The 16,477-nt window shown below is 46.0% G+C and overlaps 1 protein-coding gene across 1 annotated transcript; it reads right to left on the bottom strand.

Moving 5' to 3' along the window:
• Positions 1–12,126: 12,126 nt before the first annotated feature.
• nphs2 (NPHS2 stomatin family member, podocin) lies at positions 12,127–16,096 on the bottom strand. The gene is made up of 8 exons (XM_046302670.1): positions 15,696–16,096; positions 15,347–15,450; positions 14,691–14,763; positions 14,238–14,320; positions 13,733–13,936; positions 13,332–13,387; positions 13,067–13,145; positions 12,127–12,787 (listed from the first exon to the last, which is right to left on the bottom strand). The coding sequence occupies exons 1-8, from the start codon at positions 16,054–16,056 to the stop codon at positions 12,497–12,499; spliced, it is 1,251 nt and encodes a 416-aa protein (XP_046158626.1). The 5' UTR covers positions 16,057–16,096; the 3' UTR covers positions 12,127–12,496.
• Positions 16,097–16,477: the final 381 nt, after the last annotated feature.

Genomic DNA, 16,477 nt, shown 5'->3' with positions numbered 1-16,477 from the left:
CTAATTCAACATGCTCAGCATGCACATTTATAGCTCAATGCATAACAAAGCGGAGTAGTATACATCTGCATTGTTTCTAGATTGAATGGCAATTCACATTTGAGGACTGTATTGTAGGCCCACTACACGGTGATACAGACATAACCAGTCAAACATTTGGACACCTACTCATTCAAGGGTTTTTCTTTATTGTTGATACAGCAGTCAGAATGAGTCATCTAATGTTCCGTTGTGTTGACTCTCGCCATTCATTCATTCTGGTGCAGCGTGTCAACATATCTCTCTCATCAGCTGTTGTCAAACACCTGAGTTGGAAAAGACCGGTGAATTCTACGAGATCAGAGGAACAAGAGGAGAGTGAGGAAGGAACTGTTTTGTCAGTGGGCCTCTAAAGTACTCCCAGCAGTTCTAATATCAATAGATAGCTTGGCTGTATTCCAGGCCTCTTCCCAGCCTGACTTTAGATCAGTGCTTAGGGACTTAACTTTTACACGTAACCATTCACACACTATATTCACACACTACTGTTCCAGACCTACCTGAACTCAACCATGTTGTTCCAGACCTACCTGAACTAAACCATGTTGTTCCAGACCTACCTGAACTCAACCATGTTGTTCCAGACCTACCTGAACTCAACCATATTGTTCCAGACCTACCTGAATTCAACCCCATATTGTTCCAGACCTACCTGAACTCAACCATGTTGTTCCAGACCTACCTGAACTCAACCATGTTGTTCCAGACCTACCTGAACTCAACCATGTTGTTCCAGACCTACCTGAACTCAACCATGTTGTTCCAGACCTACCTGAACTCAACCATGTTGTTCCAGACCTACCTGAACTCAACCATGTTGTTCCAGACCTACCTGAATTCAACCCCATATTGTTCCAGACCTACCTGAACTCAACCATGTTGTTCCAGACCTACCTGAACTCAACCATGTTGTTCCAGACCTACCTGAATTCAACCCCATATTGTTCCAGACCTACCTGAATTCAACCCCATATTGTTCCAGACCTACCTGAACTCAACCATGTTGTTCCAGACCTACCTGAATTCAACCCCATATTGTTCCAGACCTACCTGAATTCAACCCCATATTGTTCCAGACCTACCTGAACTCAACCATGTTGTTCCAGACCTACCTGAATTCAACCCCATATTGTTCCAGACCTACCTGAACTCAACCATGTTGTTCCAGACCTACCTGAACTCAACCATGTTGTTCCAGACCTACCTGAACTCAACCATGTTGTTCCAGACCTACCTGAACTCAACCATGTTGTTCCAGACCTACCTGAATTCAACCCCATATTGTTCCAGACCTACCTGAATTCAACCCCATATTGTTCCAGACCTACCTGAACTCAACCATGTTGTTCCAGACCTACCTGAATTCAACCCCATATTGTTCCAGACCTACCTGAATTCAACCCCATATTGTTCCAGACCTACCTGAACTCAACCATGTTGTTCCAGACCTACCTGAATTCAACCCCATATTGTTCCAGACCTACCTGAACTCAACCATGTTGTTCCAGACCTACCTGAACTCAACCATGTTGTTCCAGACCTACCTGAACTCAACCATGTTGTTCCAGACCTACCTGAACTCAACCATGTTGTTCCAGACCTACCTGAATTCAACCCCATATTGTTCCAGACCTACCTGAACTCAACCATGTTGTTCCAGACCTACCTGAACTCAACCATGTTGTTCCAGACCTACCTGAACTCAACCATGTTGTTCCAGACCTACCTGAACTCAACCATGTTGTTCCAGACCTACCTGAATTCAACCCCATATTGTTCCAGACCTACCTGAATTCAACCCCATATTGTTCCAGACCTACCTGAACTCAACCATGTTGTTCCAGACCTACCTGAATTCAACCCCATATTGTTCCAGACCTACCTGAATTTAACCCCATATTGTTCCAGACCTACCTGAACTCAACCATGTTGTTCCAGACCTACCTGAATTCAACCCCATATTGTTCCAGACCTACCTGAACTCAACCATGTTGTTCCAGACCTACCTGAACTCAACCATGTTGTTCCAGACCTACCTGAACTCAACCATGTTGTTCCAGACCTACCTGAACTCAACCATGTTGTTCCAGACCTACCTGAATTCAACCCCATATTGTTCCAGACCTACCTGAATTCAACCCCATATTGTTCCAGACCTACCTGAACTCAACCATGTTGTTCCAGACCTACCTGAACCCAACCATGTTGCTCCAGACCTACCTGAACTCAACCATATTGTTCCTGACCCACCTGAACTCAACCATATTGTTCCAGACCTACCTGAACTCAACCCCATATTGTTCCAGACCTACCTGAACCCAACCATATTGTTTCTGACCTACCTGGATGGTTCCTAGCCTATTCTTTGGCATATGACACAGAGTAGAAGCAGTGGAATGATGGCTGACTGCCTGACTCCACCATATCTTGGTTGAGGGACATAAAAGCTATAACACCGATCAAAAGCTATTCCTCTGAGTGTAGACAGGATAACAAATGTGTGCACATCCTTGTCATTTAAGTGAGAGGGAGAGAGAGAGAGACATCAGTTGGTGTCACGCTTCCAATCACAGTCAACCTAAATATGCAGGGAGAGCTCTGCAGGTGTTGTTGTGAGGATACAGAATCAATAGGCCATTTATTTTGGTATTGTCCTCAGCTAGCCTGTTTCTGGTCTCAGGTTCAGGAATGGCTGAAAATGCATAGCACTGATCTAAAATTGACCCTAGAAATTGCACTGTCAGGAGATCTGGAGAGACCGGGTCAGTCAATTTCTAATATACTAATACTCTTAGTAAAATTATTTATCTTCAACACGCAATCTGTGGATTCTATTCAATTAGATACATTGAAATTGTATGTTAAACATCATAACATAGTTGAACGATATGTGTTGCGTAGAAACACGAAGTGGGTGGCCAGCAGAGATAGATGGGATGGGCTGAGGGAAGCTGAGAGTTGGGATGGGGAATTGGAGACAAGTGGGAGTGGAGTTGCTGTGTGAGAGAGAGATAGATGGGATGGGCTGAGGGAAGCTGAGGGTTGGGATGGGGAATTGGAGACAAGTGGGAGTGGAGTTGCTGTGTGGGAGAGAGATAGATGGGATGGGCTGAGGGAAGCTGAGGGTTGGGATGGGGAATTGGAGACAAGTGGGAGTGGAGTTGCTGTGTGGGAGAGAGATAGATGGGATGGGCTGAGGGAAGCTGAGGGTTGGGATGGGGAATTGGAGACAAGTGGGAGTGGAGTTGCTGTGTGGGAGAGAGATAGATGGGATGGGCTGAGGGAAGCTGAGGGTTGGGATGGGGAATTGGAGACAAGTGGGAGTGGAGTTGCTGTGTGAGAGAGATAGATGGGATGGACTGAGGGTTGGGATGTGGAATTGGAGACAAGTGGGAGTGGAGTTGCTGTGTGAGAGAGAGATAGATAGGATGGGCTGAGGGTTGGGATGTGGAATTGGAGACAAGTGGGAGTGGAGTTGCTGTGTGAGGGAGAGATAGATGGGATGGGCTGAGGGTTGGGATGTGGAATTGGAGATAAGTGGGAGTGGAGTTGCTGTGTGAGAGAGAGAGATGGGATGGGCTGAGGGTTGGGATGTGGAATTGGAGACAAGTGGGAGTGGAGTTGCTGTGTGAGGGAGAGATAGATGGGATGGGCTGAGGGTTGGGATGTGGAATTGGAGATAAGTGGGAGTGGAGTTGCTGTGTGAGGGAGAGATAGATGGGATGGGCTGAGGGTTGGGATGTGGAATTGGAGACAAGTGGGAGTGGAGTTGCTGTGTGAGAGAGAGATAGATGGGATGGGCTGAGGGTTGGGATGTGGAATTGGAGACAAGTGGGTGTGGAGTTGCTGTGTGAGAGAGAGATAGATGGGATGGGCTGAGGGTTGGGATGTGGAATTGGAGACAAGTGGGAGTGGAGTTGCTGTGTGAGAGAGAGATAGATGGGATGGGCTGAGGGTTGGGATGTGGAATTGGAGACAAGTGGGAGTGGAGTTGCTGTGTGAGAGAGAGATAGATGGGATGGGCTGAGGGTTGGGATGTGGAATTGGAGACAAGTGGGAGTGGAGTTGCTGTGTGAGAGAGAGATAGATGGGATGGGCTGAGGGTTGGGATGTGGAATTGGAGACAAGTGGGAGTGGAGTTGCTGTGTGAGAGAGAGATAGATGGGATGGGCTGAGGGTTGGGATGTGGAATTGGAGACAAGTGGGAGTGGAGTTGCTGTGTGAGGGAGAGATAGATGGTCAACAGATAAAGGGGGGGAAAAGTCCAAATAAAACATAATAAAAGTAGATTTGAATGACACTAAGTGGCAGTGTTTTTACAACTAATGTCGGCCTGCCTGAGGATGATGCCGTGCAGGTGTTTGTACACATGCATATACACACACTCTCAAATAAACACACTCATTCAAATAAAAACATATAAATACACACACACACATGTAATGGTGCCAGACATGAACACAAACATATACAGTTGGCATTGCTGTTATGATTTCAGTTGTTTTCATTTTTTTGCCTTGTTTTATGCTGTTTTCTTCTATCTTTTCCTTTTTTCTCTTTAGTTCTCTTGGTTGTTGGTGCATTGAGGGGGGGGGGTTCTTGGGGATGGAGAATGGAATTAATTGTGTTTGTTTTTCTTCTTTCGGGTGGGGGACTGTGGGAGGGGTCTCGAATGGTTGATGGACAGCTATTGGGAAACTGTAGCGGGGGGATCTTGGAGGGTTCGGATTTCACAAGATTGTGATCATGAAAAAGGAAACTATGACATATATGTCAGGATTTGGCCAGGGTTGTTCCGGTTTTTGGTCACTAGATGCCCCCATTGTGCCTTTTGACCTTTTGTTTTCCCTTGATCCCCATTATTATTTGCACCTGTGCCTCGTTTCCCCTGATTGTATTTAAACCCTTTGTTTTCCTCTGTTCTTTGCTCTGTGTTTGTATGTTAGCACCCAGCCCTAGTACTCTGAGAACTCTTGTTGATCCCGGTGGACTCTCTTGTGGAATTCTGTTTTTTGTTCTTGAGGCTTTTTGTGCTTTACCTTCCACCTTGTGGATTTACCTTTTTTGTCTTGGAGGATTACCTTTGTTCTTGTAGGATTCCTTTTGAGGTTGTGGAGTTACATGTTTTCCTGAAGAACTTCACTTTTTACTTAATTAAATACACCGTCTCAAGTACTGCTGTGTCTGCCTCATCTTCTGGGTTCTGCCAACTATTTGTGGCTCAGTTGGTTAAGTGACTGTTTCTCACTCCGGAGACCCGGGTTCGTAACCGGGTCCTGAGTGAGAAACATTTCCACCAGATCAGAGAATTACATTTTTTCCCCTTTCATGCTGAGTGGTTCATGAGGGTTTGGCCGGGGGGGCTTTACTTGGCTCATCGCGCTCTAGCGACTCCTTGTGGCAGGCCGGGCGCCTGCAAGCTGACTTCGGTTTTCAGTTGAACAGTGTTTTTTCTGACACATTGGTGCAGCTGGCTTCCGGGTTAAGCGAGCGGGTGTTGAGAAGCGTGGCTTGTCGGGTCATGTTTCAGAGGACGCATAACTCGACCTTCGCCTCTCCCGAGCACGTTGGGGAGTTGTAGCGATGAGACAAGATCATAATTGGATCGCAATTGGACATCAAGAAATTGGGGAGGCAAAGAGGGTAAGATTACAAACAAGGAAAAAAAGAATATGCTATGATGACGTCATGTTAAATTAAAAGGGGCACCACTTGTTTATTTTTAATCAACAAGGAACTATAATTTAGCGACAAGGGAGAAATGCAATTTACCATATCATTCTGTCTGATGGCAATTAAGTTATTTTCTATCGCCGAGGCAACTCTGTGTGTGTGTGTGTGTGTGTGTGTGTGTGTGTGTGTGTGTGTGTGTGTGTGTGTGTGTGTGTGTGTGTGTGTGTGTGTGTGTGTGTGTGTGTGTGTGTGTGCACGTGCGTGCGTGCCCCTCACATAGGCGGGGGGAAAATCCGTGCCTTGCGACCTTGGGAGATATTAGGGCCAGAACATGGCTAATAAACTGAATTCTTTCTTCTCATGATTTGAATCAGACAACTTTGTGTCGGAGATTAAACAAATCGAACCATCATTACAAATGTTTGAGAGAGTTGTTGTTCAACAGTCTGATGTTCTAAAGTTGTTCAGGGGATGTAACACATACAAAAGCCCAGGCCCAGACAAAATGAGTGGACATGTGTTAAAGCACTGTGCTGAACAACTGGCTGGTGTTTTTACAGACTGTATTGGTATGTAACTGTTATGACAGTTGTATTGTCAAATTTGTATTGGTATGCAACTGTTATGACAGTTGTATTGTCAAATTTGTCTTCCTGTGTGTGTGTGTGTGTGTGTGTGTGTGTGTGTGTGTGTGTGTGTGTGTGTGCGTGCGTGCGTGCGTGCGTGCGTGCGTGCGTGCATGCGTGCGTGTGTGTTTATGCTGCTCAGAGGGAGTGTGGCGATTGGAAGGAGTCCTGTCAGATCCTGTTGTCTGACGTGAAGGGCAGTTCCGTGGAGCTGTGCGTCACACTGAACTGCATCCCCCATTACCCAGCATATGATCTCTAGTAAGCCTGTGATAATCCTTTTACTGTGGTCCCTCTCTACCTTGCAGTTAGCCACCCAAAATGAAAATACCATCCCACTAGGCACTGATGCAAATTCAGTGATTTTTCTGACATTGTATTTAGGTTAAACATTTTCCTTTCACATTGAGTTCTTTCAAATCATCAGGAAATAATATATACTATAATTATTTTGTTGAAATGACATGGATTCAACCAGCTTGCAACCAGTGGGGGTGTTATTTGAACATTTGAAGCATCACAGGTTTTTGGTTGATGTGATATACAGAATAATGATATCAGTAGATGAACCTAGCTGCAGTGTAGCAGTGTATCCACTAGAGGCTTTTGATGAAGATGAGGTGCAAAATGACAGGCAGATCCAATTAACTGAGGTCACATGGTGACCAATTAACTGAGGTCACATGGTGACCAATTAACTGAGGTCACATGGTGACCAATTAACTGAGGTCACATGGTGACCAATTAACTGAGGTCACATGGTGACCAATTAACTGAGGTCACATGGTGACCAATTAACTGAGGGCACATGGTGACCAATTAACTGAGATCACATGGTGACCAATTAACTGAGGTCACATGGTGACCAATTAACTAAGGTCACATGGTGACCAATTAACTGAGGTCAGTCACATGGTGACCAATAAACTGAGGTCAGTCACATGGTGACCAATAAACTGAGGGCAATCACATGGTGACCAATTAACAGAGGGCAGTCACACGGTGACCAATTAACTGAGGTCAGTCACACGGTGACCAATTAACTGAGGTCAGTCACACGGTGACCAATTAACTGAGGTCAGTCACACGGTGACCAATTAACCGAGGTCAGTCACATGGTGACCAATAAACTGAGGTCAGTCACACGGTGACCAATAAACTGAGGTCAGTCACACGGTGACCAATTAACTGAGGTCAGTCACACGGTGACCAATTAAACGAGGGCAGTCACATGGTGACCAATAAACTGAGGGCAGTCACATGGTGACCAATAAACTAAGGTCAGTCACACGGTGACCAATTAACTGAGGTCAGTCACACGGTGACCAATTAACCGAGGGCAGTCACATGGTGACCAATAAACTGAGGTCAGTCACATGGTGACCAATAAACTGAGGGCAGTCACATGGTGACCAATAAACTGAGGTCAGTCACATGGTGACCAATAAACTGAGGGCAGTCACATGGTGACCAATTAACTGAGGGCAGTCACATGGTGACCAATAAACTGAGGGCAGTCACACGGTGACCAATTAACTGAGGGCAGTCACATGGTGACCAATTAACAGAGGTCAGTCACACGGTGACCAATTAACCGAGGGCAGTCACATGGTGACCAATTAACTGAGGGCAGTCACACGGTGACCAATTAACTGAGGGCAGTCACATGGTGACCAATAAACTGAGGGCAGTCACACGGTGACCAATTAACTGAGGGCAGTCACATGGTGACCAATTAACAGAGGTCAGTCACACGGTGACCAATTAACCGAGGGCAGTCACATGGTGACCAATTAACTGAGGGCAGTCACACGGTGACCAATTAACTGAGGTCAGTCACACGGTGACCAATTAACTGAGGGCAGTCACATGGTGACCAATAAACTGAGGGCAGTCACACGGTGACCAATTAACTGAGGGCAGTCACATGGTGACCAATAAACTGAGGTCAGTCACATGGTGACCAATAAACTGAGGGCAGTCACACGGTGACCAATTAACTGAGGTCAGTCACATGGTGACCAATAAACTGAGGGCAGTCACATGGTGACCAATTAACTGAGGGCAGTCACATGGTGACCAATTAACAGAGGTCAGTCACATGGTGACCAATTAACTGAGGGCAGTCACATGATGACCAATTAACTGAGGGCAGTCACATGGTGACCAATTAACTGAGGGCAGTCACAAGGTGACCAATTAACCGAGGGCAGTCACATGGTGACCAATTAACTGAGGGCAGTCACACGGTGACCAATTAACTGAGGGCAGTCACATGGTGACCAATAAACTGAGGGCAGTCACACGGTGACCAATTAACTGAGGGCAGTCACACGGTGACCAATAAACTGAGGTCAGTCACATGGTGACCAATAAACTGAGGGCAGTCACACGGTGACCAATTAACTGAGGTCAGTCACATGGTGACCAATAAACTGAGGGCAGTCACATGGTGACCAATTAACTGAGGGCAGTCACATGGTGACCAATTAACAGAGGTCAGTCACATGGTGACCAATTAACTGAGGGCAGTCACATGATGACCAATTAACTGAGGGCAGTCACATGGTGACCAATTAACTGAGGGCAGTCACAAGGTGACCAATTAACCGAGGGCAGTCACACGGTGACCAATTAACTGAGGTCAGTCACATGGTGACCAATTAACTGAGGTCAGTCACATGGTGACCAATTAACTGAGGTCAATCACACGGTGACCAATTAACTGAGGTCAGTCACACGGTGACCAATTAACCGAGGGCAGTCACATGGTGACCAATAAACTGAGGTCAGTCACATGGTGACCAATTAACTGAGGTCAGTCACATGGTGACCAATTAACTGAGGTCAGTCACACGGTGACCAATTAACTGAGGGCAGTCACATGGTGACCAATAAACTGAGGGCAGTCACATGGTGACCAATTAACAGAGGTCAGTCACACGGTGACCAATTAACTGAGGTCAGTCACACGGTGACCAATTAACCGAGGGCAGTCACATGGTGACCAATAAACTGAGGGCAGTCACACGGTGACCAATTTACCAAAGAATACTAAAAAGATAAAAAACTAGCCATGTTCAGTATCTGAGAGGTGCTCAACAAATAATAATAATAATTATTATTATTATTAATATTAATGATTATTATTATTACTATTACTATTACTATACTAATTCTAATAATGATTATTATTATTCATGCTAGTCATTTTCATCTTCCAGCTCTGCGGTGAAATTTCCCCTAGGTGCAGATCTAGGATCAGCTTCTCCTAACCGTAATCATTAATTGGGAAATGCTAAACTGACCCAAGGTCTAGGCCTAGGGGCAACTTCACCCTTCACTTATTTTCATTCAAAATGAATGAAGTCCAGAGCCAGAAGTACACTATACATACAAAAGTATGTGGACATCCCTTCAAATGAGTGGATTCGGCTATTTCAGTCACGCCCGTTGCTGTCAGGTGTATAAAATCGAGCACACAGCCATGCAATCTCCACAGACAAACGTTGGCAGTAGAATGGCCTTACTGAAGAGCTCAGTGACTTTCAACGTGGCACCGTCATAGGATGCCACCTATTCAACAAGTCAGTTCGTCCAATTTCTGCCCTGCTAGAGCTTCTCCAGTCAACTGTAAGTGCTGGTATTGTGTAGTGGAAATGTCAAGGAGCAACAACGGCTCAGCCGCAAAGTGGTAGGCCAACACAAGCTCACAGAATGGGGACCGCCGAGTGCTGAAACGTGTAGCGTGTAAAAATCATATGTCCTCGGTTGCAACACTCACTACTGAGTTCCAAACATCCTCCGGAAGTAATGTCAGCACAATAACTGTTTGTCGGGAGGATGATGAAATGTGTTTCCATGGCCGAGCAGCCGCAAACAAGCCTAAGATCACCATGCGCAATGCCGAGCGACGCTGGAGTGGTGTAAAGCTCGCCGCCATTGGACTCTGGAGCAGTGGAAATGCGTTCTCTGAAGTGATGAATCACGCTTCACCACTAGACAATTCTGTACAGGTTGGGGAAGGCCCTTTCCTGTTTCAGCATGACAGTACCCCCATACACAAAGAGAGGTTCATACAGAAATGGTTTGGCGAGATCGGTGTGGAAGAACTTGACTGGCCTGCACAGAGTCCTTCCATGATTTGGAATGCCAACTGCAAGCCAGGCCTAACCGCCCAACATCTAGCGGAAAGCCTCCCCCGAAGAGTTGAGGCTGTTGTAGCAGCAAAGGGGGGACCAACTCAGCATTAATACCCATGATTTTGGAATGAGATGTTCAATGAGCAGGTGTCCACATACTTTTGGTCATGTAGTGTCTTGTTAAGTAAAGGTTAAATAAAATGTTTAAAAAATATAAAAGTGTAGGTTGTGGATCATCGACTGCAGTTTTGGAATTTGTCTGCAATACCTATTATTGACCAGCAGGTGGAGGCGGAGGACCCATGGAGTGCTCACTAGCCAGCTCTATTATCAAGCTGATAGGCCATGATGGTAACATCATTAAGCAAACCCTCGGGGGAGGATACTATTCAGCTGGATGGGGTCCTGTGTGCCTTGTTTCATTGTGAAAACATTGATGTAGCAAGACATGCATTCCGTCCAAATCTTCTTTGTTTGGCCTCTGGCAGACTGGTGTCATGGTGGCTCATCCACACACACAGCAGAGCCTTTGATGCCCTGGCTACAGTGGGGATTCTGCAGCACAAGTTACTGTAAGTTATTGGTCTTTATTGAGGGTTCACACTCCCTCAGCACTCTGTATCTCCCATCGAAGGATTATTACTGGAGTATTACATTGAAAACACACACACACATTTGGTTGTCTCTTGTGAAGTGCTTCACTTGCACTCGTAATAGTTTGTCACAAAATAGGGTCGAGGCCCAGGCCCAGAGTGCAGAGGAGCAGGCCCTAAAGCTAGAGGAGGCCTTCCAGGCAGCGCTGGAGAAGATCCAGGATCTGTGGAGACTGCTACAGGGCAGGCCCTGTCTGGAGGCCAAAGGTAGGTCAACACCGAGACACACCTCAGTGCTAGGTCAATACCATAGGATTGTAGGATCTTAATTTGAGCCAGTTTGTTAACAGGGGGAAAATAATCCTGCAGCAACAGGAAATGTGAATTATTATGTGGATTATAATTACTGGACATTTTTGTAGGAGTTGATACATTTGGGGAAATGATGTCTTGAATTTCAACGTGGAAATGACAAACTTCAGCCTTTTTAACCTCAAATACACTACACGTTTTAAATCTCCTGCTTTGCAGGAAGGTTCTCCTGCAGCAGGCTGATCAAATTAAGATCCTACATCTGTAGGTCAACACTGTTGGATTTGGGATTTGGACACTCATCTATACAATTTGCATTGCAGTGAGCAAGAAGTCTGTGGCAGTGTTTTAAAAAAAGTCAAAATGTGTCTACCCCTGTGAGTCAGGGGCCTGAGACTAGCCCCAAACACACCAAGCCCAAGAAACGCTGAACCTTGAAAACAGTACAGTCGTTTTAGAGGTAATGGGAACTCGGCTCCCCTGTCTTTGACAAATGAATGCACAGTGAAGTCTGAGGAGCACATGTCTGGGCATTCAACACTATTTAATCATTTGTATTTTTTGTTGTTGTTCTGTCATTTGCATGATATTTGTTAAGCAATCATGTCCTACAGGCTTACTGTTAAGAATTTGTCCGAATTTGTTCTTCACTGACTTGCCAAGTTAAAGGTTGAAATAAAAATACAAAAATGTAAATGGTGTGAAACATGCTGTATGGTTCCTATTTTTAAATGAATTATTATCATTATTATTGATTTATTATGGACCCCATTTACCTTCACACTGTCTAAATTTAGGTGGAGTGTGTCATCAGTTTATTGTATAAATGATACAATAAAAACACTCATCTCTATACTGACTAACATTACTTTACAGAGGAAAAAACTAAACAATCACCGAATAAAATTTTCACACTTCTTCAATCTGATATGAGGGGTGCATATCAATAATCTCAAGTGGCCTCCTCTGCTTCCTTCACTTCATCAGCACTTATAGGAAAGAAGTGGAGTGGCAGAATCAGGTTCCCACCACACAGCTCTTTAGACCAGTGCAGCCACTTCAGACAATTGAGAGGCACCCGAATTAAGATGCTTCCCTTTCTCTCTGTCTACTACATCATCGGCGAGTCAGTCTTCCGCTCCTCTTTGGTTTCTCCTCCTTTTGGGATGGGACTGGCTGGAGCCAGGTTTGGAGCTGGGGCGGGTAAGGTTAAGGGTGAGGTGTCACGGGGCAGGGTGAGGAGGTCCGAGGGGAGGGTGAAGACCAGTGCTGGGCGTTCAGTGCGGAGGGTGTGTAGCAGCTGGAGGAGACGGAGGTGGATGGCGGCCGGGGAACCAGAGAGGGAGTCCAGAGATGCCTTCAGAGCCTCGCAGGCTGCCCTCTCTCCCTCTGCTGCAATCACCTACAGAACAGGGAGGAGGGGAGCCTAGGGTTAGAGGTCAAGGGTCCCAAGTTGGCAGCGCATGTTGTTTCGCTTTTGCTGTTTATCCTACCTCCTTTCTGACATGTGTTCCTGCCAACGCACGCGCACACACATATATACGTGTGTGTGTGTGTGTGTAGGCTTGAATGGCTTAAATACAGAAGACACATTTCAGTTGAATGCATTCAGTTGTACAACTGACTAGGTATCCCCTCTTTCCCATTGTACACATACACACCAAAAAAACTGATGACATACCTTGATTTGGGCTTGTCTCTTAGCCTCAGCCTCTGCCGCTAGGCTTTGCTGCAGCTCAATGGGGAGAGAAAGATCCTCTCTGAAAGGAACACGGTGAAGAGCGCACACACACGTCAGCAAGGTGAAGACACAAGTTGACCATTCCAACATGTACCGTGTTCTTTAAACATTCGCTTATGACACCACCAGCCAACGTGGCAACTCGTCCTGTTTTGAAAACGTTACAAATGCCTGTATGTAAATGAGCCACCGATGAAAGTCTTACATTTCTGCTCTCTCCACCTTGATCCCCCACTGACAAGCTACAGAATCGATAGCCACCTGTAGATTGAGATAAAAGAGCAGAATGATTCATACTCCACCATCCATTCACTCACAAACATTCCTGGACCATCCATGTGATTTTACGCCGCTCAATACCAAAATAACCTTCGTCAATATCAAACATCAATATCCCACCTGGGTTCAAATAATATTGGAAATCATTTAAAATACTTTGTCTGTGCTTGATTGAGCTTGCCTAATTTAATGGAACAATTGGATAGTCCAGAAACTGTAAACCCATTTGGCATTCTAGGTTAGAGCAAAGACAAATTCAAATAGCATTTGAACCCAGGTCTGGTCAATATACAGACCCATACAAAGACTGTACAACAGGTTAGGTACCTGAATCTCCTGGGCGATCCTCTTCCTGTCCAGCAGGATGTGGGTGAAGTCGTGGTGGGCAAGAACGTCTCTGTCTGCCACCTGTACCAGGGCCTGCAGCACGGCACTCACACCCGACAGGGCCGTGCTGCACAGAGCCACATTCTCTATACGGTAGTAACACACCGCGCTCAGCTCCGTGCTCACCAGATCCTTGGTCACCACCTGGACACACGCACGCACGCACACACACACACGCACGCACACACACACACGCACACACGCACGCACGCACGCACGCACACACACACACACACACGTGCACACACATACGCACGCACGCACGCATGCACACATACACACACACACGCGCACGCACACACACGCACACACACACACACACACACACACACAGGAAGAAACACACACATTGCAGCAGTAAAAGGTTCACGCTCAGAGGAATTTGGGGGGAATATTTGATGTAGATTGTAGTTTTTTCTGTAGGCTGTCAGAGGAATTACCGTACCGTGTGAGCTGGGACCTTGAGCATTTTTAGACGGATGTCCACTTTCTGGAAAACATCGAGTAGTGGGAGGTAGAAAAGTAGACCTTGGTCCCGAATGGACATACAGTAGAGAGAGATTGGAGGATATTTTTTTACACACGGTGTCATGGACACGCACAGTTTGATAAGCATGTGGGCTACAGCGCTTGTTCACAGGACTTGCGCTGTGTAAAGTGTCACCAATTGCCTTTTCAAATCCATTTCAGAAATTCAGAGATTGTTTGATGCATGCCTCGTACCTAAGCCAAGACAATTCTTTCATGTTTGAAAAAACGTGCCAGACGTGACATTTTCCTGTCATACCATTTTATGAGTAACCCCCTATGTGTGTCCCTAAGACAATCCCATTACGCTTAAAACACTATGAATGACTCATCGAACGAGTCCTCAAGTAATATAATAACAAGCACAAACCTGGTCCCCTGGGTCTCCCTCGCAGTAGGTGACCCAGTCTGAAGATCACAGCTCTTTCATGCTCCCTCACAACCTGTCAGTCAACATAGTGACGAGCTGTCAATCAAGACTTTGCCATAACGGAATTACACACAGAAAGACAGCCCACTGTGTCATTCAATGAAACATAACAGATCACACATTTTCACTCCAAAGTTGATGCTATTCTTACCAAAAGAAATGGGGGTGCTGAATCCTTGTAAATGTCGTCATTCACCAGATACTGTGCCTTCATTCTACACTATAGAAATCTACCATTTGGTGAGTGATGTCCAACTCTGAAATATTGCTTGAACATTTTTTACACAGTCATCATCAAGTTGTTATACTGTGTCATGTGGACGGCAGGTAGCCTAGCGATTAAGAGAGTTGGGCCAGTAACCAAAAGGTCACTGGTTCGAATCCTCGAACCATTCTGCCCTTGATCAAGGCAGTTATCCCCCAACAACAACTGCTCCCCGGGCACCGATGACGTGGATGTCAATTAAGGCAGCCCCCCGCACCTCTCTGATTCAGAGGGGTTGGGTTAAATGCTGAAAACAAATTCAGTTGTGCAACTGACTAGGCATCCCCTTTCGTTCTGTGTTGTCTATGTAATGGAGGTAGAACATCCTTACCTTCACACAGAACCAGATGGAGATGGGAAAGAACAGAATGACCAGGGTTAGAGCCAACACCATGAGTAGCCACTCACACACTCCAAGACTCCTCGGCTTCACGCCTGGTGAGGACAAATACCACGATTCACACTCACAGTAAGCTAATGTCCTTATCAAAGATATCATCATTTCAAATCAAAGACCAGTGCCCATATTCAAAAGAGTCTCAGAGTAGGAGAGACACCCCCCCCCCCTCTCTCTTATTCATTATGACTGCAAAGGTAAAACTGTTCCTAGACCTGTATTCCTACCCTACGATGCTTTGCTAATATGGGTCCAAATATTGATGTTTAGAAACATGTCTTACCTTCCTCCTGCCATTCACTCTCTAGTAGCGCCATGAACTCCTCGTTCTCCTCTCCCCTCTCTTTCTCTCTCACATTATCCACATCCACAACAGTAGACGTGGACTTGACTGGCCTATCTATCTCTTTATCCGCCTCTCCGTTGGTCTCTGCCTCCCGGGTATCCCTTTTTGGCCCCTCTCTCTTCTCATGTTCCTCAGGGAGCCTCACTGTCTTGGTGCCCTTGTGATGGCGGCCCCTGGAAGTCGGAGACCTAGAATGTTCTCTCTTAGCCACCCTCCCTGCTCGCGGAGTGCGACGAGGGGAAGCTGACTCCGGACGTTTCTCCATCCCTCTTGGAATCTCTGTGATGAGAAGAAGCATCCAACCCAAAGCTAGTGGTGGTTTCAACTGCCCTTCTCTTCCTCTGTCGCAATCACCTACGACAAGCCTATGACAAGGGCTGATAGTTGGCAATACTTGTTGTCTTTTGCTGTTTATCCTTCCTCCCTCCCTACTGGCGCCCGCTCTCGCACACACACACACACACACACACACACACACACACACACACACACACACACACACACACACACACACACACACACACACACACACACACACACACACACACACACACACACACACACACACACACACACACACACACACACACACACACACACACACACACAGTGTAGGCCTATAACTTGAAACCCTATTAACATGACATAGATAGAAAAACTGTAATCTTTTGGAAAGGCATTTGAAATATAAGTTGTCGTTTTTGTCCTGTTGACATCAT

Source organism: Oncorhynchus gorbuscha, linkage group LG15 (assembly GCF_021184085.1).
Source record: "Oncorhynchus gorbuscha isolate QuinsamMale2020 ecotype Even-year linkage group LG15, OgorEven_v1.0, whole genome shotgun sequence".
Taxonomy (NCBI): Eukaryota; Metazoa; Chordata; class Actinopteri; order Salmoniformes; family Salmonidae; genus Oncorhynchus; species Oncorhynchus gorbuscha.
This window is presented reverse-complemented; position numbering and strand designations above follow the sequence as displayed.

What these genes read in the sequence shown, in the direction of transcription:
- nphs2 (XM_046302670.1), bottom strand. Translation starts at nt 16,056, where the DNA reads ATGCTTCTTCTCATCACAGAGATTCCAAGAGGGATGGAGAAACGTCCG. An exon ending in GAGTGAATGGCAGGAGGAAG is followed by an intron (nt 15,451 to 15,695) that starts GTAAGACATGTT and finishes TGTCCTCACCAG; the next exon opens with GCGTGAAGCCGAGGAGTCTT. An exon ending in AGAGACAAGCCCAAATCAAG is followed by an intron (nt 12,788 to 13,066) that starts GTATGTCATCAG and finishes CCTGTTCTGTAG; the next exon opens with GTGATTGCAGCAGAGGGAGA.